This window comes from Lissotriton vulgaris, chromosome 2_1 (assembly GCF_964263255.1).
Source record: "Lissotriton vulgaris chromosome 2_1, aLisVul1.2, whole genome shotgun sequence".
NCBI classification, from domain to species: Eukaryota; Metazoa; Chordata; class Amphibia; order Caudata; family Salamandridae; genus Lissotriton; species Lissotriton vulgaris.
Window position 1 is genome coordinate 293,762,104 of NC_141687.1, and position 25,627 is coordinate 293,787,730.

At 45.1% G+C, this 25,627-nt stretch overlaps 1 protein-coding gene across 1 annotated transcript in view; it reads right to left on the minus strand.

Annotated features, from left to right (window-relative positions):
• Positions 1-10,603, minus strand: part of PPM1E (protein phosphatase, Mg2+/Mn2+ dependent 1E) — a 632,124-nt gene extending 621,521 nt beyond the window's left edge. The window contains exon 1 of the mRNA XM_086954986.1: positions 10,316-10,603. Coding sequence (XP_086811112.1) covers positions 10,316-10,506 — 191 coding nt within the window. The 5' untranslated portion in view covers positions 10,507-10,603. The remainder of the gene's footprint in view (positions 1-10,315) is intronic.
• Positions 10,604-25,627: the final 15,024 nt, after the last annotated feature.

Sequence of the window (25,627 nt, forward strand, 5' to 3'; positions counted from 1 at the left end):
GCATCAGCATATGAACAATAACACTATTAGTACCCCTCCATCCTGCATAAACACAGCGGTCTCTGTTCGCTTCATGGCCCTCCCATTGGACCTGCAGTGCAGGCAAACATTAGTTAGGGCCTGAATTAAAAGCCTTATGACTAGATGAGAAGGTCACAGCATTTCATAAATGTGTGCTTAAGGTATCTAAGCAACAGTAAAAATCATCACAACAGATGCTGTTTCTAACAAATTAGCAAAATACAGAGGTTTATAAATTACACTGTCTTTCTACTCACGGTTCCCTTTTACTCTATTATCTTTAACTTCATTTTTAATGAGTTTCTATTTTACAAATGTACACATCTTTTTCTCTAGTGTTCTTCAACTATGATCAGTGGAAGGCAGGCGTCCAGATCTGCTCAGCAAATAAGTTTAGGCTTTTCTGCAGGGCTACCATCAGAGTGTGATTCATACAAAGCTTTCATTAGAAAAAGCCCAATTCAAAGTATCACTAGTATGGATTGTAGCAGTAGCACTATAGAGGAATGTTATATTCCAGAAAATAACCTCAGAAATTATATGTATTCTAATCAGTCAAAAGCTATTCTTTAAAGGGGCTTCTTGGTGTAATACATTTATTCAGACTATCAAAAAACGGTGTCTTAGTTCAAAAGGATGAATTTACAACACTTGAACCCAGGTAAGTAAATTACTAAATGCATCCACAGATGAACCAGCCAGAGTGGTCCCTAAGCAGTCTGAAAAGCCAACCATATTAGACAATTTAATATTCATACCATTCATTCCATTACCCCTCTGCTTAAAGCCAGACGGAAAAGACAATGGGGCCAATTAAGATGTTGTTCGGAAACGGTTCTGAACTAATCGTCTCAGACTTGTTTCCGAACTTATCGGGTCCGGACAACCAATTACAATGCTTTTCAACATCATTCGGTTGGACTCGCATTGACTTTAATGGGAGCCTGTATTCCGAACGAGAACACAGGTTCCCATTGAAAAAAATGGGTAGTTGAGGAAAACCTTGCAACCGGTGGCGGGCACACCATGGAGCCTGCCAAATTGAGCATGGTTGGGAAGAGGGGTCCTATGGGTACCCACACTGGCCCTGTTTGGATGCCTCTGTGTGAAGGAGGCCAGTAACAGGCACCCAAAGACAGATTCTGAGAGCTGTTTCATGTCGGGAAGAGCGAATCGGAACAGCTGTCCAAATTGGTCATCTTAATCGCTTGTCCAGAAACCGTGTCCATAGAGCTGTACGATTCGTCTTCTAAAGACTCGGGCTGTCCGAATGCTTTTCGGAACCAATTTGGTTTGCCTGGACGGTTTCCGGGCATGTTAATCGGTCATTGGGAAATGTGTACGATTCGTTCGGAAACAAGGGTTCCGAATCATATTCTGCAATACCGAATTCCATTTGAAGCCCTTCCAAACAACAACGTAATTGGCACCTATATCTTTAATAGGTCTGCTGCCATCCATCCACTAGTGTAGAATTACTAATATAATTCCTGTTGGCGAAGGAACAGCAATTGAATGAAAATAACTTCTAAACATGACCAGTTTGGACTATAGTTGATATGCTCACCTTGAGGGTATTTGCTATGTAACCATACGATTCTCTTTCCTGCTGACTTTCCTTGTATGCTATGAACAAATTCAAGATTCTCACTCATCCATGACAACTAACGTCAAAATAAACTTTGATATTTCATTTTGGAACTGATATTAGTCATTCAATAGAAAATTAATACATAAAACTTCAAGATAGTCTTTAAAGTATATTATAATAATTAAGTCAGTCTTTATTTAAATGTTTATTTTCCTAACTCACTTTAATAAACAAAACGGGGTGTTAACCAGCGTTCATAACTCTTATGGTCCTCATTATTTCCCAGGATGAGACTGAAAAGGCTAAGACTTTCAGAAAGTAGAAATATTCATGATTGTCTCTTCTTAAATTGGTATTTGATATGATAAATCGTTCAAACGTCCACAATAAAATGGCTAAGCAAGTAAATATTGGCAGCACTATAGCCTCTGATGTGGTTATTTTTTAACTTGTTGAAAAGCAAAATAAAGATTTCGTTTCAACCAGCGTTTGTAATGCGAGTCTTTACACTTCACTTGTTTGCTGTTGAGTAACACCTTCAATGGAAATGTACATGCGAAAGACAGACTACTACTTCGTTCCTGCATATTTTCACAGGTTTCATGTGGCATTCGTGAAAGTGTTCTGTTTGTAAAAGAAGCAGATTTGCAACTATTTATATGTCAGATGTAAAAACCATTAAGCATCATCCGCAAGCCCAGAAGACTAAACTGATTTTCTGTTAGCCTTTGGAATCAGCATTGGAAGTATTTTCATCTCCAGGTGGCTAACTTCACATAATACCATTCAATATCTGTAAAATCACCACCTGCTGGTGCTTTGGTGCCTTTCCTGTTTAGCGCTGCTGTGTGCTGTCCATTTGTATCACGGTAAGCCTGCGAGTAAGAGCCTGTGCTTTCTTGAAGTGATTGATCATTTTTATTAGAGCGATACTATCCTACTAGGCAATGTAAACGCAGAGTCACCATTTCTCGCTTGTAACTCTTTTTCTGATCCACTAGCGTGCCAAACCATGGCAGACCCCGAAAAGGCATATCTGTTAACAGGGCACGAATATTTAGAGCAGTTTGTGTCAAGGGTTTTGTGAACATCAAAGGGCTATTTTGTACAGTTTCCACTAACAACGTAGTTCAATATTTCAAAGTCAACGATACCTATAGCAAATACCCATTTTCCCATTAGCATCTATGTATATCACCTAAACCCAAATCTTAGTGTATTATTCTGTACGACCGTTACTATTTAAAGTCTCATCGTTCACACTAAATCACATTTCTGTTTTTATGCTTCCTGCCTACATTATAGCAGTTACCAATGTATACACCCCTTGGTGAAAAGTCTACAGTTCAATAATTAAAGAAAGTTATTAAAAAAAGTGAAAACTGTCACAGGGCATGCCTTTTTTTTTTAAACACAAGTAAAAGCACTCTGCTACAGAACGATAAATAATCTTCACAAACAGCAGACTATGGGGCATATTATCAAGGACAGGCGATACATTATCGCCGCTTTTATCGGCAGGAAACTGCCGATAAAGCAGCGATAATGGCCTTGATAATATGCTCTATGAATTCCAATCGAAGCCCATGTTAGATGTGAACACATCTAACATGGGCTTCGATTGGAATTCATAGAGCATATTATCAAGGCCATTATCGCTGCTTTATCGGCAGTTTCCTGCCGATAAAAGCGGCGATAATGTATCGCCTGTCCTTGATAATATGCCCCTATGTGCTTTATTACGAGCTTCGGGGTCCTCCGGTGGTGCTGCCACCGCACCGTCCACAGGGGGACTGCCAAAGCTGTGGTACGCCTGCGGATTACGGTTGCTATGCATAGTGGATGGGCGGTGCTGCAGAGGTGGGCTGTTAGGCTCATAGGAGAGCCTAACAAGCAGCCAGCCATGTGACAGCGTCTGCAGCACATTCCTTCAAGGTGTGGTATGCATGATACACCGTGCAGGAACAGGGGTGCAATTCCAGGGGCCACAACATGAGCCCCACTGCATGCACCCCCAGGCCCATGAGCGGCACAGGAGCCCTGTTAAGGCCTCCTTAGTTGCCTCTCCGCCACCCTTTCTATGGCGGGCTTACCACCATGAAAAGGTTGTATGATGGAGGCACGCATGTTTAAACTAAGCGTGCCTCTACAACGTAGCCCGATCAACAAATGCGACTTAACTACGCATTCCTTTACCACACATGCCTTTACCACGCATTTTTGTTGTAAAGGCATGTTTGGTAAGGCAACGTATATTGTTACGTTTGCCACTACCCCACCCTTCCTCGTGACCTAAACTTATTTTCCCCTACCTTGCTCCCCCCACCCCCACCTTGAGTCTTAAAACCGGAAACCAGTCCTACCCTTACAACTACCCCTAACTCTCACCTGAGCCTAAAACCGTGCCCCCTTTTTGGAAAAAAAACAACCCCAACCCACCCTCCACCCTGAGGCCTGAAAATTACTCTTGCGCTGCCTTCAAAACTACTCATACCCCCACTCTGATACCTAAACCCTTCCCTTCTCCAGCCCTTCAAACTACCGCAACCCCCCTCACCCTGACACCAAACCCCCCCCAACCCAGTCCAGTCCTTAAAACTACCCCAACCCCCTCCCCGCCCTGAGTCTTAAAACTGGAAACCTTGCCCTGCACTTACAACAACCCCTACCCTTACCCTGCCATGATCCCTAAAACCTTGCAACCTTTTTTTTAAAAAAAAAGAGCAACCCTGAGGCCTAAAACTTACCTCTGTGCTGCCTTCAAAACTGCCCATACCCCCACTCTGAGGCCTAATACCCTTTCCTCTCCAGCCCTTAAAACTACCCCAACTCCTCTCAACCTGAGCCATAAAACCTACCCTTAACCCTAAACCCTCCCAAACCTAGTCCTTAAGACTACCCTAAACCCCTCCCCCCACCCTGAGTCTTAAAACCGGAAACTGTGCCCTCTTCCAAAAATTACCCTGATCCCCCCGCCCTGAGCCCTAAAACGGACAACTAACCCTTTAAAACTGACCCAGCCCCAGCCGCACTTACGTATCCGTGTTCCTGTCTGCTTCCCGTTCAGATGTGTCCTTTCCGACGCATCCAGTCAGTCTCCCCTAACTTCCGGACAGGTAGACCGCGCACTGCCTTTAGCGTGCATGTGCGTGGCTGACGCATGTGCGTTGTTAAGGTAAGCAGAGTTTAGCTTGCATAGTAAAGGCTGTTTCCCCCACGAAAAGGGCAGTGGACAGGCAATTCAGAGTATGCTATGTAGTGCCTCAGCGGCACCGCCAGCATATTCCTGCACTTCACCGCTGTGCAATCACTGCAGGATCCTGAGCGCAGCAGGACTGTGGCGGTCCAAATGCCACACTCGTAATCTCCACTCGTAATACTGCGGGCGGGCCCCAGTGTGGAGGTAGTCGGACCGCCACTGTGAGTATGGCGGTCCTATGAACCACTGTACTCGTAATAAGGCCCTATATTTATTTAATAACTTAAGAGGAAAGTGGCATAACATAGTATCATGTTGTGTGATGGCACATACATTCTATAACCAGGTATTAAACTCATGAATGAACTAATGGGGCATGTGACAGGCAATACTGGCTGGCGGAAAACAAAGATAAAATCTTGTGCATCAAACATAACACAAACATAATTAATATTTTACATTTTTAATACAATGATCTTAAACCCTTTATCTTTAAACAAAATTAATACCAGACACTTGCTGGAGATGTTCTATGTAACACGCTGACCACCAACATCTACTTTTCTTATGGCCTTCTGTCTTCGATTTTTGGTTGAAAGTTTGGAAGCAAATTAATTTCATTTTTGATTCACATGTTCCGTTTTCCTTATCTAATGTATTTTTGGGGAGTGTATCGGATGACTGGGCAAATGTTTTATTAAATGTTGGGATATCAGACTTCTTATTAGCAGTGGCTTTGCAGCAGTTCACAGCACATTGGAAAGATTTTACTCAATTATCATTCAAAGCTTGGTGATATACAGTCTGTCATAGTCACAGACTAGACACAGCATATTTGCAACCTTTGTCACTTGTCCTAAAACGAAAAGAGTTATGAGTCCGGTGACATCGTTCCTCGACAAATCTGCCAAAGCAGCTAACTCACCTACAACAACAACAACAAAAAACTTGAAACTAATGCACAACCTCTTTGACCTTCATGTTTGAAAAATATTTACTATTATTGACTATATTTTTAGCTCCTTTGTATAATTTCAACTTGAAAAAAATAAATTTTAAAAATACTATTAAACCGCAATAAACCTTTTGCAATAGAGACAGCAACTTGTGTTGTCTTACGATAACTGTAGATCATGCATATTTTATCCATTTCGCATGTTATTCCATTTTGTTAATCTATTGAATTTGACCATTTGTATTATTTGATGAGGCCGTTTTTTTTGTGCTTTAAACAATTATCGTGTTTGAGTGCTTGAGTATCTTGTCTGTTCTATATATGGATTCCATATAAATAAAATAAATTAGTTATTTATAGTTAAGGTAAAATCAGGAGAACATCAACAACAATGAATGACTATGCAGAAAGGTATGTGGTAAGCAACTAAAAATGTAAACACAAATCTGATAGGCTTGTTTCCTGCTCCTTAAGAGTTCGACAGTCTATGCTTTAGCTCTCTTGCCTCATTTTGGTACAGCAATGGTCCGTAAGCTTGAAAACATACATATGTAAACAATGAATATTACTGCTACATATCATTTGGTGAACATGGTACATATGTCATTACAGGGATATCACATATACTATTAATTAGCTCTCTTGTATTTCACAAACAGGGCGATTTCGTATTCCTTAATAGCAATTTAAGTTGCTGTTTAAAAAAACAGGAATAGAAGTCACAAATTCCAGAACATTTAAGCTAACCTTGTTGTCTGTATTGCAGCAAGGACATCTCCTGCAAACACATGTACTGCTATCATTCTATGAAAATGTCCTCGTTTGAAAGGGGTGTTTTGTTTGGTTCCTCCTCCTTGGCTGTCAATTTTCATAGTGAGTTTAAATATTTAGTTTTGGTAAAATATTAATAACGGTTTTTAATTAATCTTAACTAAGTGAGAACTCTGAATTTCAAAGACGGGTCCTCGAAGGGGCCACTGTTGTCAATTGGTTCTCCTAAAATCATAGTCCTGTCCAACTCAATCCAATCTTAAAAAAAAACAAATACAAGGAAATCTTTGGCACTGACCCAGTCTGACACTAGACCCCCCCCTCTGAGGGACCTAGGCCCTCTTGGATGTTGCCATACATCCTTCTCACCACCCCTGCAACCCCCACCCCCCTCCTCGACAGGGTCTCTGAAACTGCCTCTCCCACCTTCGTGTTGTCTACCACACTAGACCTATCGTACACTGAGTACTGTCTCCCAGTTCTCCCCTCCCCCGATCCCTAGCAGGCATGTCCTGACTAACTCCAGCAAGTTGTAAAAGTTGCTACATTACTCAGACATACACACTGCTGACCATTACTCTTGGTAGATCTCTGCTTGGGAACAGGAGGCACTGAATGCCTTCTGAACTGCCTAAACTTGTATTATCACCTGCATTCTCTATGTTCTAGAATATCTTTACCTATACCAGCTGTATTGTTTTTGCTGTTTTCCACGTGTACATGACTTAAGCTAATTAAAACGAGTTTAAAAAAATAAAAAGGAAATATTTGACATAACCATAAATGAAAGAAATTAAAGTTGATATTTTAAACAAGCGTAATGAAAACATCAATGAATCTCAAATCCCTCCTAACAATAATTCCAAATGCCCTTCGGAGTTAAGGAAGTGGAGAATGTGAGGAACAGCCCATTGTGATACCTATAATGTACAAAAAACCTGACATTTGACGCTAATTTATATTTGCCTTGTGAAGAGTATAAGCACTATGCATGAGGACCATCCACCGTTAAAATGATTTCTCAAGACTGCATGATGTATTCATACTGACTAGGAGGGATAACTACGATGAAACAAAAGAGTCCACAGAGTACAAGGACAGTCGTCTCTGAGGCACTTTTAAAATCATATCATAAGCTGTGTGATTACAGTCTGTAAAATGACTCTGAAGAATTCTATAAATGCACGGGGAAACATGCAATGAGTGTGGAGTTTCCATGTATTGTGAAGATTTAAATGAGTTGTGAGAGGAGTGAGTGTAATGTACTGTCGGCTTTGGGCTTAAGTATTGACAAATATTAGAAAGGAAGGAGAGTCAGATAATTTTGAAGCACACTAGGATGGAAAGAGGTTATGGTATTGATGAAAGATGGCAGGAGGATGCAAAGTGAGGGTTAAGCAGAGCGAACAAGTGAGAAGGACACGGCACGAAGACAGAGGATAGGCCTTCTGCATGGGCACTGAAAGGGAAATAGAGCAGAACCATGACAAGATGATGTTAAGCTGAGAAATGGACTGGGAAGGACTAAAGTAAGGATTCACAGGAATCCCCTTTATGGGTCCACACCATACATGTAATAACCTTTGGGCAGCAACATTAAAAAAAAGTGTACTGTGTCAAAAACATATGCAATAGACATCATGCATCCATTAAACTTACACTAAGAGGCTAGAGGTAGACCCTGGATTTGATCAGCCTATGCCACAATTATATTATTCTTAAGGGAAAGGCTTTCCTTTCCAAGGTCATCAACATCCACCTTTATGATCAAACATCCTTCTTCAACATATGCCAATGGTGTCTTTGCATACAATTTGCGGAATGACATGCTGCTAGGCGACCAAAAAGTGGACATCAGGTAACAAGCTGCAAAGAGAGATAGCCAAGAATGCGAAAGAAAAGTCTGTATGATTTGTAACAACAGTACATGATGTATGAGAAGAATCCATGACTCGAATGCAGCAGTTACAAGCAATCAGAACGAGTTTTTGATGGTAGGGAATAAGCTGGAGAGTCCAAAGAATGTACTAAAAGAGTCTGTGGACGAGTTGTCTGAAATAGAGCTAAAGACATGAACACGGAGACTAAGCATGTAATTACAAAACAGAGCATCCCACAACATAAAGAAGAGACCAAAGAGTAAGTCAAAAGAATGTGGGATAATTAAGGAACAAATAGCATGTCCTAGGTGAGTCTGACGCTCAGTGTAAAAGATTCACATGAAATGGGAGGTGCGTCCATGCACTTACTAAAGAATTTTTGAAAGATTATGATGTGTTGGTTTAAGAAAATCAAGGTGAATGTGAAGAGAACACATGGGAAATATACATAAAGTCTGCACAATGTGTACAAAAACTCCACTGAGGGATAAAAGGTAATACATTTAGTTTACAGACTCAGTATATTCTAACGAGAGCCCACGTAAAGTGTGAGAAGTGTCCAAAATGTGTGACGTTCCACAGAAAAGATGCAAAGAATACATAAGATGCTGTTCCATGCTGAGAGCGTAGTCCACGTTACTGTGAGTAAAGTTAAAGGAATATGTGAAAACAAAGTACAAGATATGATTTCTGATGACTGCTGTGCGACTGCACCTAGTGTGAGAAGAGCCGTTGGTACATTTAAGAATAGTCTATAGAACTTGTGAAGCAGTTAAAAGAGAAAAGTTTACTAAATCGTCTAAGGGTATGGGGAGAGGTGCTACAAGGAGATCATGGGGAAAACACAGGATGAGATAGGGAGAGTTCAACCACTAAGTAAGTATAGTTTATGAGTCACTGATAGGCAAGGTGAGCACAGAGAAATGGCCAAGGTTTATTGAAGGAGAGACATGTAAAAGTAACAGTGCAATAACTAAATGATGAGAATACTTTAAAAGTCTAAGAGGTTGAGTGATGGGTGAGAGTCCAACGAATACACAAGTGGTGTTCCACGGGGTACAAGTGTCTATGGAACATTCAAGCCGAGTCCATGTAATGTGAGAACAGAATACATGGGATGAATGAGCAGAGGGTAAGATGTGTGAAAAGTCAATGAGGTATGAGGACTGATGAATATTAAGGCGAGTACACGTGATATTTGAGCACAACCAACGGAACTGTCAGGAAACTTATTCTCATAGTTGAGGAAAGTCTACAGGATTTTTTAAGAGAGTCCATGGAGTATGTGAGTAAAGTCAAAAATAGGTAAGACTAACCAACGCCGAGGAATACTTGAGGGGAATATGTGAAATATGGAAGGCAGTCTAGTCATGTATAAGGAGTCCAATGAATACAGAGGAAAATAGATTCAGTTAGATGTCTAGGGTTCACATTATGCACCTAGAGACAACAGGATGCATGAGGAAAAAAACATATACAGTTCATGTAGTCAATGCAATATGAAAATAGGGATGCAAGGGTTGGATAAGTCATGGGAGTGCGCGAGATTTGTGAGGAGAATCAATCGGAAGGATGAAGGAAATCCATTGGATACTGAGAGGAGAAGCCAGGACTATATGTAGTGGCATTGCTGAGGGCAGATGATGTTATACTGCGAGCCACAGGGGTGTGTTCGGATTCCAGGATATGCAATTGATGCTCGGGGGGTGTGAGTAAAGTCTGTCACAAGTGGATAAACTTTCCTATCGTGATGTTTGAGCTGCAAAGCACGCCCTGCAGTGCACTTTGTTGCCCGTGACCGGCGGACATGCCCTCCCGGGGGTAGCGCGCATACAACGGGTCAGATACATTGATAAGATGTGCAGTCGTACACCTGGACAGACAGGACGCTACTTAACTATTTGTAGAGCTGCTGTAGGCACAGATCCAGGCACTCCCCCTCCGCCTCGTCCTCCGCGATGTGCTCGAACAGCGGTCGGAGCGGCAGAGGGTCCTCCTCGCCGGCAAAGGGCCCCCGGAACTCCCCCAGGAACTGCTCAAGGAAGCGGCGGCACGACTTCTCCTCGCTGCTGTTGGATAAGCCGGCCATCGCTGCTTCTCATCTCCCGGGGGTGGCGGTGCCGGGGGGAGGACGAGGAGCCCAGGCAGCGCGGACCCGACCTCTGGTGGCGGCGTCGGCTGCAGAAGGAAGGCGGAGGAGTAGGCGGACGGGAGAGTGCGCTGGATAGCTCCTGAAAGGGGCGTGGAGGAGCGCATGAAAGGCAACGGCGGCGCGCGGGTCTGTGCAGGAAAGGGGGGCGGGCCCTGCTCGGCCTGTCAGTTTACTAAGCGGCGCTCGCGCCTGCGAGGGAAAGGATGGCCATAGCCCTCACGCATGTGCGCGCACACGCGGAGTGGGAGCTACACCGGCCTGTCACTGCTCCTTCTGGGCGGCGTGCCCGCCAAGGAAGAGCACTGCAGATGGAGGTCTGCCCGTCATTCTTATTCAGAGGCTCTCTCGCTGGCAATGCCGCTTCGACTCGCAGCCGCGCGCCCTCTGTCATGTTCTCTTTAGCAGCAGTCGCGCGCTCAGACTCTGGAAGGCTCGACAACCTTTTCTTTCTCAGGTGAAGGGCCGTTATGACGGGCACGCGCCACCGAAACGCTCTTGTGCAGCGCAACAAAAGGGAAGCGGCATCTGGTGCAATGATGGACTAGATGCGTGCAGCCCACCTTAACTCTGTGAAGTGAGGGCTAGGGCCCAAATACCCCCTCCCCGCTCTCGCCCCCTCACATTTATTACGAATGCCTGTATATGTGTGAGGCGCAGTCGGCTAGGTTCAGAGACTGTTTCCATAGAGACCTCAGTATGTCGACGTTAAATTAGTATGTATGTCTACAATAGAAAAACCCGGGGGTGGGGAGGGGGGAAGAGGCGACACAAAAGAAAGGGACGCATTCCCCTTCGTTATTATTGTTGTTTGATTTTTCTCCCATCAGTTTCAGTATGAAGCACATATTTTGTATTCTTGCAGTGATTCCCACCGATATACATAGCAGCTAACAGAGAGCTTTCCAGGTAGCGGGCTGTTTGAGATATAGGGTTGTTGTCACCTGCCATTTTTTTTTTGTGGGGTAGCGTCATTTTTTAGTGCATTGCCGGCATTACCATGACATTCTTTGAGCCTCGACCCATGTATTTCAAGAATATTTGAAACCATGGTTTCTCAAGCTATATATACACTTCCGCCAGTTTTACCCTGAATAAGCTATTTAGGCTACAGTGGTATGAGGTATGATCACCGTTGAAAGTGTTATATGAGGGGGGGGTGCACATTCATCTTTTTAGAGGCATATTTAGTGGGACCAATGAAACAAGAAGACATTTATTTGTAATGCCAATAGGTAACTTATGAATGCACTGTTAGCTAGACCTTAAAACCCTTGTAGGTTAATGACTGCCCTCCTCCCATCTGTGCTCCTACCAGGGAAGAACACCATAAATTGTCTTGTCATCTAAAACACTTTAATAGCACTAAATCTCATGCGTGTGCCCTGTAAATTCAACCTCAGTGTGGTATTCTGTATTATGAATCTGTATTATGTAACAAATTCTGTATTCTTTAACGTCATGCATTTACTTATGTTCTTGTGATGTTCAATGGGGTGCATCTTCCAAGTGTGTTCCAAGTTCTGCATTCCTCTAATGAAGGACGGTTGTCTGTTAGGCAGTTAAGGAGGTATAGCAGAGTTGGAAGGATGCTGGTCGATGGGCTCTTGGCTACCTTTGCAATTGCGATGGCATCATTCAGGGATGGATTTTTCGCCACCCACTGGTGCTCCTGCATTTTTTCACTGTGGCACTGAACAATCAGATAATCACAGACCATCTGATCAGTCATTTAACCAAATTAACTCTTAATTGACAGCTCACGCAGACCTGAGATAAAGTCATCCATTGGTTCATCTGATTTTTGCGGTCTACTGTAAAAATTATGTTGAGACAATACTATGTTCTCCTCTTTAGCAATCGCAACTTTGCCTCCTTGTACACATCCTCAATGGGCTGATTGTTGCGACCTAACATCTGAGGTAAGTACTTAAAAAATATGGTGAAGAAGGATGTTAGTTGTTGTTGCTCTAGGATGGTAAGTACTTTTCTAAGCTTGACTTGAAAAGTGCCTACCACCAGATCAGGTTACATGAGGATTCACAGAATCTGACTGCGTTTGTCACTATGGAGGGAACTTTTAGGTGTACAAGGATGCTGTTCGGGTGATCCTCAGCTATGAGTGTTTGCCAGTGAATGATGTCTGAGGTGTTCAGGGGGCTGGATAATATAACATTCTTTCAATATGATACCTTGGTTTTTGGTGGGTCATCCAGGAGCATAACAACACTTTGAGGTCTGGGTTGGGTAGGCTCCGGGAGGCAGCGCTATCTTTGAGGCGGGACAAATGTAGGTTATTGGTGGAAAAAATTGAATAGTAATAACAAACGGGTGGGTTGAGGGTCCAAGGGAATATTTTAAGACCAAAGCACAGTTATAGCCTCCTACCAAAATATGATAAACACACAAATAACAACTGTGGGTCTACAAAAAGTCTATGTGTGTCCTGATGGTTCTATGTGTCCCTAAAGTATGTTACCAAGGCACACAACAGGATATTGCACGGTGTGAGAGAATATCCATCAGTTTCTCTTTCTATACCGCCCTTTCATCACGTGGACCACTTCACAGAGTGGAAGAGTCCATGTTGTGGCCACCTCAATAGATATTGAAATGAGATGGCTAGCCCTATTGATATAGGGACTCAGGGAGTTGGTGGCTGGTATGTGTTGGTAACTGTAAGCACTGCAAGAAAAATAGTGAAAAAAAAGTGCTCTTTAAAATTGGAGAGTGAACGCAAAAAACATTTTATTCTGGAGCTGTCCACTTCCAAATCAATCAATCAATCATAACACTTGTATAGCGCGCTACTCACTCGGGAGGGTCTCAAGGCGCTTGGGGGAGGGGGTCCGCTACTGCTCGAACAGCCAGGTCTAGAGTTGTCTCCTGAAGGCGAGATGATCCTGGGTCAGTCGAAGGTGGATGAGGGGAGTTCCATGTCTTGGCTGCCAGGTAGGAGAAGGATCTGCCTCCGGCGGTGGCTCTTCGGATGCGTGGTATGGCGGCGAGGGCGAGGCTGGTGGATCGTAGTTGGCGGGTGGGCGTGTAGAAGGTCAGTCGGTCGTTGAGGTACTTGGGGCCCAGGTCGTGGAGAGACTTGTGTGCGTGGGTGAGGAGCCTAAACATTATCCTCTTGTTGATGGGGAGCCAGTGCAGGTCCCTCAGGTGGCCGGAGATGTGGCTGCGTCGGGGGATGTTCAGGATGAGTCGGGCGGAGACGTTCTGGATGCGTTGGAGTCTCCTCTGTAGCTTGGCTGTGGTTCCGGCGTAGAGGGTGTTTCCGTAGTCCAGTCGGCTGGTGATGAGTGCCTGGGTGACCGTCTTCCTGGTTTCGGTCGGGATCCATCGGAAGATCTTGCGGAGCATGCGTAGGGTGTTGAAACACGATGAGGAGACGGCGTTGACTTGTCTGGTCATCGAGAGGGAAGAGTCCAGGATGAAGCCCAGGTTGCGTGCGTGGCCTGTTGGTTTGGGAGAGGTGCCCAGGGCGGGAGGCCACCAGGAGTCGTCCTAGGCGGAGGGCGATGGTCCCAGGATGAGGACTTCCGTCTTGTCCAAGTTCAGTTTCAGGCGGCTGTTCTTCATCCACTCGGCGACGTCTTTCATCCCTTCGTGTAGGCTGGTTCTGGCGGTGTCGGGGTCCCTGGTGAGGGAGAGGATCAGCTGGGTGTCGTCGGCGTAGGAGATGATGTTGAGGTTGTGTTGGCGTGCAATGGCTGCAAGAGGTCTCATGTAGACGTTGAAGAGGGTGGGGCTGAGTGATGATCCTTGTGGTACGCCGCAGATGACTTCGGTGGCCTCGGATCGAAACGGGGGGAGGCGAACTCTCTGTGTTCTTCCGGCGAGGAACGAGATGATCCACTCCAGTGCCTTCTCCTGGATGCCGATGTTGCTGAGGCGTTGAACTAGGGTGCGGTGGCAGACCGTGTCGAACGCTGCGGAGAGGTCCAGGAGGATGAGTGCCGCTGTTTCCCCGTTGTCGAGCAGGGCTCGGATGTCGTCGGTGGCTGCGATCAGGGCAGTCTCGGTGCGGTGGTTGGCTCTGAAACCAGATTACGAGGGGTCGAGGGATCCGTTCGTCTCGAGGAAGGCGGCCAGCTGTCTGTTGACAATCTTCTCGATGACTTTCGCCGGAAAAGGGAGGAGCGAGATGGGGCGGAAGTTCTTGAGGTCGGTGGGGTCCGCTGTTGGTTTCTTCAGTAGGGCGCTGAGCTCGGCATGCTTCCAGCTCTCCGGGAAGGTGGCGGTGTTGAAGGAGGTGTTGATGATGTTCCGGAGTTGGGGTGCGATGGTGGAGTCGGCCTTGTTGAAGACGTGGTGGGGGCAGTGATCGGTCGGAGATCCGGAGTGGATGGTGTTCATCGTGCGGGCTGTGTCTTCGGTGGTCACCGTGGTCCAGGTGCGGAGGGTGGCGGTGGGGGGCGTTGGTTCGACGGTTGGGTGCGTGGATGGTGCGCCGAAGCTGTTGTGGATGTCGGCGATCTTGCGGTGGAAGAACGAGGCGGGAGAGTCGCAGAGATCTTGTGAAGGAGTGATGTCGTTGTTGCCGGTGCAGGGGTTGGAGAACTCCTTGACTCCAAAGGGATAAAAACACAAGAGTGCAAATGGTCAGTAGGTTAAACAAATAGCTACTGACTAGATGTTATGGTCGACATGTTTCTGCAGATATTACAGATCCATACAGGTATCTACCGCTTCATCAGGACCTACTTATTTGCTACTGCTTTTAAACTAAATATAGTGAACACAATAAATGATGCAAATATCACCTGCTCACTCCTGGTAGTCCTCCTGTGTAGATAGAGGAAATCCAGATGTAGAAAACATCAGGGCACAGACAAAACATAGACAGAGAATCAAGACAACAGTGCTACAATTAGTATAAGTCATCAAGTATTATCAAATATTCAAATAAACTTATTGTCGTGTGGGTTCCACTAGACCTCTCTAAGAACCAAAGTTAACCTCAAGCTCACCTCAGATGCGAGAGGAACGTGCTGCACCTCACCTGGCAACGGCTCAGGTAAATGGGGCACCGCTCTAAGATATAGAAAGAAAATTATTCTTATATATGTTGAAGAGTGATGGTTATCTTCATGACTACTTAGCAGAGTTAAACTCAAGAAAAACTAGATTTAAAAAGAAAATTAGAGAAAAAACTCTAATTTAAGGAAAAGACCCTTCCTTCTAATAGCCTCTAAATGGTGGGTCATAAATAGATATGCCCTGTGTTGAAAAGAACCATGCATCTGTACATGGATCATTACAATTGTCTTGTTGTACATAGGGGGCAACTCTATTGATAACAAAAGTCGAAAGAAATGCTCGACATATCAAGTAATGAAAGCGAGCAATATCACTTTTTTCAACTTGCATCGACAAGAAAATGGTCGCAATGCAATCTTGCTTATGCTCAAACCAGTGTGTTCAAATAATCCCGCTATTAAGACAGCCCAGATCGTATAAGGCATGCTATTATCGAGCCAAGCGTTGGTTGTCGAGTCATGGTACTGGGAGAGACCACTCTTGTCTTGTATTAATTGGAAATGCACTGTATTTGAAAAACAGATACACTGTCATTTTTAGCGCTCTATATTTATGACAAGCGCTAATTCAAGGGTCAGGGTATCAGTAGAAGACCGCCCCCGCATTGTCTGAATTTCAAACTTCCCTTCTTCCAAACTCAAGTGTGCTGTATCTTTGGCTGCGATTGAAAGTAAAACTATGTACCAACCCCGAACAGAATTGATTTACGGATCTGTCGGGCGCTCGTAAAATGACACTGGCACATAAACTACGGACTCACGCATCCCTGCACTGTGAGTGAGCCCTGCTCCAAGTTTAACAAGTTGGCGCTCTAAGAGGATCGCACATCAAATGTAAGCTCACGCATAGCTCTTCCATCAGAGGATCTTACTCGAAGTTTACACGGTTTAGTAAAGACAGCATGTACTAATCTATCCATCGGTACTCCTAGCAGCCGTCTGGGCTGTATGGGGAGGTAACGGGTTAGTATACAACGCCATCTTTGTACCACAAAAAACACTGCATGATTGATTCGTCATGACGTCATAATTCCACGACCCTGAATCATGGGAATTGTAGTTCACATAACCTAAACGTCCGACAAAGGGCACTTAGTCATAATTCCGCGACCCTGAATCGTGGGAATTGTAGTCCACACGATCTAAACGTCAGACAAAGGGCACTTACTTATTAGCACTCGCCAAATATTGAGGTGTACCTGATGTAAACATGGTATAAACACTATCTATGATAGAATTCACTCGTTAACAAACGATAAATTGAATATCGAGCTCTTCTACCCAGCAAAATCGTTTAATCCCCTTGAACTTTGTTCGTAAACATAGAGCATGCTGTGCGTGGTATTAATTCATTCCTGATACTATGCTTACTAGGGTAATAGCTAAACGATGTGGGTTTCATGGCTTAGCAATGCCATTCCTCATGTTTTCATTAACGTGGCATTTGAGGGTGTATGTTGTAGTTCGTGCTTCCTAATACTAATGCCCAAGCTAAGAGATTTAGAACGCTTTATGAGTCAATAGGGCAGAAATGAACATTATCGAGACCGTTATATGTATTCAGCACGAACGGGTGACAACGTATCAGCTTAAAATTAGAAATCATATTAATCAGAAGGTCACCCTAAGCAGTTTACAGTGTTTAGGTCAACCCAGTGAACTATCACTTGGTATGTTAATGTAGGTTGAACACCAACAGGGAATCTCTACAGTGACATCCAAGGAATATCCTCGTTAAGGCCAGCCTTATCCGAGTTTAGTTTGTACGCCCACTTTTGCTCTAATTTGAAGAGGTGTTTAGAGACATCTTTTATATGTATTGGAATTATTGGTTGTTCCAGTACTGTCCAATGGAAATCTGTGGGCTTGTGCCCCACCTCCAGGAAGTGGCAGTAACGAAACACCCGTAACCTCTTCCATAACCTCATGCACTCGTCTCCAATACGCCACTACGTCCGGACATTCCCACAAAATATAAAGAAAAGTAGCAAGCATACCGCAGCCGCGCCTACAAAACCCATCCATAGAGTAACCCATACGCATCAGGCGTGGACCAGTGACATACACGCGGTGTAAAATCTTCAATTGCACCAGCCGGAGACGCGCCGGAATCGCGACTTCCTTAGGGGATGATATCGCAGCCTGCCAATCTTCGTCATCCAGCTCTAGCCCGTCGACAGTCCAGGCCCCACGAAGCTGCACAAGAAGATCCGAGCGGTCATTGATGAGCTTTTTATAAATGAGGGAGATGGTACTATCAGGGACATACCCGTCCAGCACTCTGTCCTCCAGGGGAGAGGACTCTGGGATAGCGGTACCGGCCGGGAAGACGGATGTAAGTGCATGACGAACCTGCATATACCGGAAGTGCTCTTTATCGCCCAGTTTATACTCTTGTTGAAGTTCCACGAAGGTTTTGATCCTATCCTTGACCCAGAGGTCTCCCACCCTACTAATGCCAATAAGATCCCATTTGTAAAATCCCTTCGTCGTCCAAAGACAGCCCAGTCTCTCCGCCGCATAAAGCGGAGTGGCTCTGGTCAGCCTGTCTGTCCATCCCGTGGCAGCAGTCGCAGCTCCCCACACTCGTACCGCAACCCCAGTGGGACCGGTAAGATTTCTCCCCGCCGATCTAGAGTAGAGCGCTCTATTGAAGTCTCCTCCCGGCAGCTGCCATTTATCAATCTCGAATGCCGGATTCGGAACCGGACCATACATTGCGTGGTTGACAGCACTCAGTTGCGATGCCCAGTAGTACCGTTTTATATCGGGCAACGCTATACCACCGTCGTACCAGGGCAAAGTCAATTTCGCCAGTGCAATGCGAGGTCGCCCGCCCCATACCAGCTTCCTCTGTAGGCCTCGATCTCCCGGAAGTAACTAGCAGGCACCATGTCAAGCGTGTTTTGGAGAGCGTACAGAAATCGAGGGAGGGACATCATTTTAAACAGGGCCGCTCTCCCAACCGGGGACAGCGGCAAACCGCACCACGCTGCGACGTCCGACCGAAGCCGGCGGAGTGGCGGAAGCAGATTCCTCTCATACCGCATGGCTGAGTCCAAGGAAATATACATCCCCAAGTATTTAAAGCCGTCGGTATTGGACAGACACGGGGCAACAGGGGCAGGTCTTCAGTGAGCGGGTAAATGCAGGACTTAGCCCAATTGATGGCTAAACCTGAGTTCCTCCCAAAGGAGCGCAATACATCAAACAACACTCCTAGTGACTTACGAGGGGAGGTAAGGTATAACAGCATATCATCGGCGTACACCGATATACGGTCCTGAAAGTCAGAGGACCAACTAATGCCTTTAAGCGACGGCTCCCACCGAAGCCATGCGGCAAGGGGCTCAAGAGCAAGCGCGAAGAGGACCGGCGATAACGGGCAGTCCTGTCGTGTGCCTCTCCCTAGGACAAAAGGCTCCGAGGCCCTACCATTGACCACCACTTGGGCCAGTGGTTGTTCATAAAGAAGTTTGACCCAACCGATAAAATTAGGACCGAAACCGAATTTTGCGAGTGCCACCCACAAATACGGCCACTCTATTGTGTCGAAGGCCATCGAGGCATCCAAAGAGACCAAGATGGCCGGCTCACGAAGTGACCCCGCCCTTGCCAGTACACCATGAAGGCGGCGAAGATTGAGAGCCGTATTCTGATGGGGGATGAACCCGGACTGATCAGGGTGTATCAAATCACTGATCACCGTAATCAAACGATTCGCCAAACGTTTCGCCAAAATTTTGGGCTCGAGAAGCGAGATCGGCCTATATGATGAACATTGATCACGAGGCTTCCCATCTTTGTGAATGACGACAATGGACGCCAATCTCTGATCCCGGAGAAGAAGTCCGAGATCTCGCGATTCCAAAAACATTTGGCGAAGATGAGGCGCCATCTTGTCTGGACACAATTTGTACAGCTCTATCGGGATACCATTCGGGCCAGAGGCCTTCCCTGAGCGAAGGGAGCGGATAGCAAGCGCTATTTCATCAGTGGAAAAATCCACCTCCATAAGCTCCCTGTCGGACTCCGAAAGGCTAGGCAGCGCGATATCCCTAGGTAGCAAATGTGAATCCTCCTCCGGCCTGTCCGAGACCAGCGCGTAGACCTTCTGAAAGTGCTGAGCAAACACCGAAACTATCTCATCTGGGTCCACAACCCGTTCATCGTCCTCTCGTACCACAAAAGGCACCAGACGATTCAACCTTTCTCTCTTATCCAACCACGCAATCAACTTCCCGGCCTTATCACCAACATCATACAAGCGCCCTGCTGCTCACGACTCATCATCCCTGCCGCATCCGTTACCAGCGCTTTGTAATCGGCCTGTTTAAGGGCCAAAACATGCAAACCCTCGGGTGTAACCCCAGATTCCAACTCTTCTTCCAGAGCAGTGATTTCAGTCTCCAATCTCACCACTTCCTCATTCTTACTTTTCCATGCGCTAGCAATCAGGGAAAGGGCTTGACCCCAGACAACTGTCTTATAGGACTCCCACAGGGAGATCGAAGAGGACACAGACCCAACATTCTCCTCAAAATAATGGTCCATACATTTGGACACCCCAGCCCTGGTTTTCGGGTTGCGTAGGTGCCAGGGGTTAATTGGGGCAACCCTGCTCTCAGCTCCCAGTTGTACATCAATCGTAAGCCAGAGAGGAGAGTGATCCGAGATCCCCCGAGCAAGATGTCAAATTTCCCTCACAGAGATCAGCTGCACCGCTGGCACCAGGATATAGTCGAGCCTCGAGAGACTCCCATGCTCTCCCGAATAGAAAGTATATTGTGCCTGCCCAGGGTGCAGGTGCCTCCAGCAATCCACTAAACCCAGCGCATCCAGGAAGTTGCTCATCCATAACTGTGATCTCAACAGAGTCCGGGGGGGGTTACGATCCTCGCTGCCACAAACAACTGAGTTAAAGTCCCCACCAACCACCAACATGCCCAGAGGGAAATTCAATACCACTCTACCCAGATCAGAAAACGTGATGGACTGTAAACCCGGTGGGACATACACAGAAAGAACAGAGATCGTTTTCCCCTCCCAGCGACCCGTAATTGCCGCGTACCGGCCTCTATCATCTAACACAGTATCATCTATCTCTAAGGGGAGGGAACTCCGGACCAGGACACCCGCCCCCCTGGACCCAGTAGTAAATCCTGAATGTGCCACCAAACGGTATCCCCTTCTATTCAGTGCCTGGCAAGCATTCCCTATCTGATGTGTCTCCTGCAGTAACACTATATCAGGTGAAAGACGTTTCAGATACTGTAAAACAATCGCCCGCTTGATCCTATCACCCAGACCATTAACATTCCAACTTAGCACCCGCAGCCCCCTACCCCCCATTCCAGAAACGTGAGCTGTGCTCCCCCCATAAAGAAACTGGCACAGTGGTCAAAGTGTGCAGCGAAATATAACGGTCTCGATAATGTTCATTTCTGCCCTAATGACTCATAAAGCATTCTAAATCTCTTAGCTTGGGCATTAGTATTAGGAAGCACGAACTACAACATACACCCTCAAATGCCACGTTAATGAAAACATGAGAAATGGCATTGCTAAGCCATAAACCCACATCGTTTAGCTATTACCCTAGTAAGCATAGTACCAGGAATGAATTAATACCACACACAGCATGCTCTATGTTTACGAACAAAATACGAGGGGATTAAACGATTTTGCTGGGTAGAAGAGCTCGATATTCAATTTATCATTTGTTAACGACGAATTCTATCATAGATAGTGTTTATACCATGTTTACATCAGGTACACCTCAATATTTGGCGAGTGCTAATAAGTAAGTGCCCTTTGTCTGACGTTTAGATCGTGTGGACTACAATTCCCATGATTCAGGGTCGCGGAATTATGACTAAGTGCCCTTTGTCGGACGTTTAGGTTATGTGAACTACAATTCCCATGATTCAGGGTTGTGGAATTATGACGTCATGACGAATCAATCATGTAGTGTTTTTTGTGGTACAAAGATGGCGTTGTATACTAACCCGTTACCTCCCCATACAGCCCAGACGGCTGCTAGGAGCACCGACGGATAGGTTAGTACATGCTGTCTTTACTAAAACCGTGTAAACTTCGAGTAAGATCCTCTGATGGAAGAGCTCTGCGTGAGCTTACATTTGATGTGCGATCCTCTTAGAGCGCCAACTTGTTAAACTTGGAGCAGGGCTCACTCACAGTGCAGGGATGCGTGAGTTCGTAGTTTATGTGCCAGTGTCATTTTACGAGCGCCCGACAGATCCGTAAATCAATTCTGTTCGGGGTTGGTACATAGTTTTACTTTCAATCGCAGCCAAAGATACAGCACACTTGAGTTTGGAAGAAGGGAAGTTTGAAATTCAGACAATGCGGGGGCGGTCTTCTACTGATACCCTGACCCTTGAATTAGCGCTTGTCATAAATATAGTGCGCTAAAAATGACAGTGTATCTGTTTTTCAAAAACAGTGCATTTCGAATTAATACAAGACAAGAGTGGTCTCTCCCAGTACCATGACTCGACAACCAACGCTTGGCTCGATAATAGCATGCCTTATACGATCTGGGCGGTGGTTAAATAGCGGGAATATTTGAACACACTGTTTTGAGCATAAGCAAGATTGCATTGCGACCATTTTCTTGTCGATGCAAGTTGAAAAAAGTGATATTGCTCGCTTTCATTACTTGATATGTCGAGCATTTCTTTCGACTTTTGTTATCAATAGAGTTGCCCCCTATGTACAACAAGACAATTGTAATGATCCAAGTACAGATGCATGGTTCATTTCAACACAGGGCATATCTATTTATGACCCACCATTTAGAGGCTATTAGAAGGAAGGGTCTTTTCCTTAAATTAGAGTTTTTTCTCTAATTTTCTTTTTAAATCTAGTTTTTCTTGAGTATAACTCTGCTAAGTAGTCATGAAGATAACCATCACTCTTCTACATATATAAGAATAAGTTTCTTTCTCTATCTTAGAGCGGTGCCCCATTTTCCTGAGCCGATGCCAGGTGAGGTGCAGCACGTTCCTCTCGCATCTGAGGTGAGCTTGAGGTTAACTTTGGTTCCTAGAGAGGTCTAGTGGAACCCATACGACGATAAGTTTATTTGAATATTTGATAATACTTGATGACTTATACTAATTGTAGCACTGTTGTCTTGATTCTCTGTCTATGTTTTGTCTGTGCCCTGATGTTTTCTACATCTGGATTTCCTCTATCTACACAGGAGGACTACCAGGAGTGAGCAGGTGATATTTGCATCATTTATTGTGTTCACTATATTTAGTTTAAAAGCAGTAGCAAATAAGTAGGTCCTGATGAAGCGGTAGATACCTGTATGGATCTGTAATATCCACAGAAACATGTCGACCATAACATCTAGTCAGTAGTTATTTGTTTAACCTACTGACCATTTGCACTCTTGTGTTTTTATCCCTTTGGAAGTGGACGGCTCCAGAATAAAATATTTTTTGCGTTCACTCTCCAATTTTAAAGAGCACTTTTTTCTCACTATTTTTCTTGCACTGCTTACAGTTACCAACACATACCAGCCACCGACTCCCTGAGTCCCTATATCAATAGGGCTAGCCATCTCATTTCAATATCTATTGAGGTGGCCACAACATGGACTCTTCCACTCTGTGAAGTGGTCCACATGATGAAAGGGCGGTATAGAAAGAGTAACTGATGGATATTCTCTCACACCGTGCAATATCCTGTTGTGTGCCTTGGTAACATACTTTAGGGACACATAGAACTATCAGGACACACATAGACTTTTTGTAGACCCACAGTTATTATTTTTGTGTTTATCGGAAGAAATTGAATACCTTGGCCATCCCATATCCGGGCAAAGGGTTCATCAAAAAGTGTACTTGTTGAAAGCTATCAGGTCCACACCAGCTTCCCACGATAAAGATCAGCTACGGTCATTCATGGGTTTGATCCAATATTATACTAAATTGTGAAACACTATGCAGGCAAGACTGAAAAACTGATGATGTTGCTACGGAAGGGTTGTACGTTCCTACGGGGTGAAGGTCATCAGAGAGCATTTAAAAAGGTAAAAGACATTTGTGAGGTGAGTATCCATGCACCATTTGACACCCAACAACATTTTTTTAACTGTGGATGTAAGGGTGTGTGGTCTGGGGGCTGTTCTTTCTGAGGTACATGCTGGTACAGAAAAACCTGTAGCATTTACCTTGCTTTCTCTGATGGATTGTGAGAGCAACTATTCGGTCACAGAGCATGAGGATTTAGCTGCTGCATGGTGGGAAGAGCATACCAGGATCTTCTTATAGGGGTCTCACTTTTTGCATTTGACCTTTGGTCAAAGGTTTGAGTCCTGGTGGGGCAGGCAAGGAGTCGGCAAGGCTAGCTCCCAGGTTTCAAGAGTATAGGTACCAAATTGAACACATACCAGCGTGGACATGCCGAAGCTGATTGTCTTTCTCGCTTATCTTCTGAGTGGTCATAGGGGGATAAACTTAGTACTTCAGCTTGGAAAAAGAATGCAGATGTGGCATTATTTTGTGATGTGGAAGAGTCTGTTGGAGGTTCGTTCTTGGCTGAGGTGTGGCGTAAGTGTATGGATAATGATCTTGTTCTCCAGAAAGTGGATTAAATGGTGGTGTATAGGGGGCATAGGGAGGGTACTGTGGCACCGTCTGTTAGATCATTTGTGAAAATTCTGGATGAATTTACTTTGACTGACACGGATATTCTGATGAGAAATGACAAAGTTGTGACACCAGAAGAGTTGAGGGAAAGAATCTTTAAGCTAGCTCGCAAGGGTCACTAAGGACAAACTATGACCACAAAACGAGTGAGGGAAACATTTTGGTGGCCATTTTGGACGAGCATATCACTTCTTGGGTGGAAAACTGTGAGGTGTGCAGAGAGAGTTGGAAGAGGCTTAAGACAAGTGTACAAGCTGCCCAAGGGCATACTGAGGACCTGGTGTGTCTTTGGGGTACTGTGTGCTTAGATTTTATTGGTCCAAAGCAATTGCAGGATGAGGTAATGAGAAACGCTGTGGTTTTGGTGGATGTGCATTCCAAATGGTTGGTAGTAAAATTCCTACCTGATGTAACCACCAGCACGACTGTGGAGACTTTGAAGAGTGTATTTTGGGAGGAAGAGCTACCTCGTGTACTCGTCACGGATAATGCAACTCAACAAGTTTCACATGAGATGAAAAATGTTCTGGAAAAGTGTGCTATTAAACATCATCATACTGTACTATACAACTCCGAGGCCAATGGCATGGTGGAGCGGGCTAACCAGTTGGTTAAGGGTACCATATCTATGGCTATCCAAATTGGAAAATATGTCAAGGCAATGATGGATGATATGGTATGGACTCATTCCACCACAGTTCATTGTGTGACCAATATTCCTCCCTTTGAGAAAATGCGTGAAAGAAAGCTGGGAACTAAAATGATCTTGAGTTAGCTCATTAGTAATGATCGAGGAGAGTGGTGGGGTGAGTGGTGACCTTCAGAAAACTCCTCAAGACCTGGCTTTTCGAGCAGTAGCAGCATTCCCCACCCCAGCGCCGTGAGACCCTCACGGGTGAGTAGTGCGCTTTACAAGATATGATTAATTGATTGATTGCATCGGCACCAGCCGGACAACATTCCACATTGTGTCACCCTGTGACCCAAGTCCAACGACATGAGCCACATGGACGTAAGAGCAATTCACTGACCCTACATTCATCCATACTACACACTTAAAAGACCATAGACACGACAAATCTGTGTGATTCGGAATGTTTAATGCACATTCAGTGCAGTGTTGCATCTGGAGCAGTACAGGGCCATACAAACCCCACTTTACAATGTTGGTCCATGGAGTGCTAGGGAATGACAAGTCCAAAGGAAGAGGAAGAGTTCAGTCTGCATTCTGTTTGCTATGTCATTGGCAATCAAACAGAATAAGGCAGTCCATTGTGAGGTCCAAGGTGGGTGTCGCAGAGTGCATCAGGGGACAGTGGAAGATGATGATGC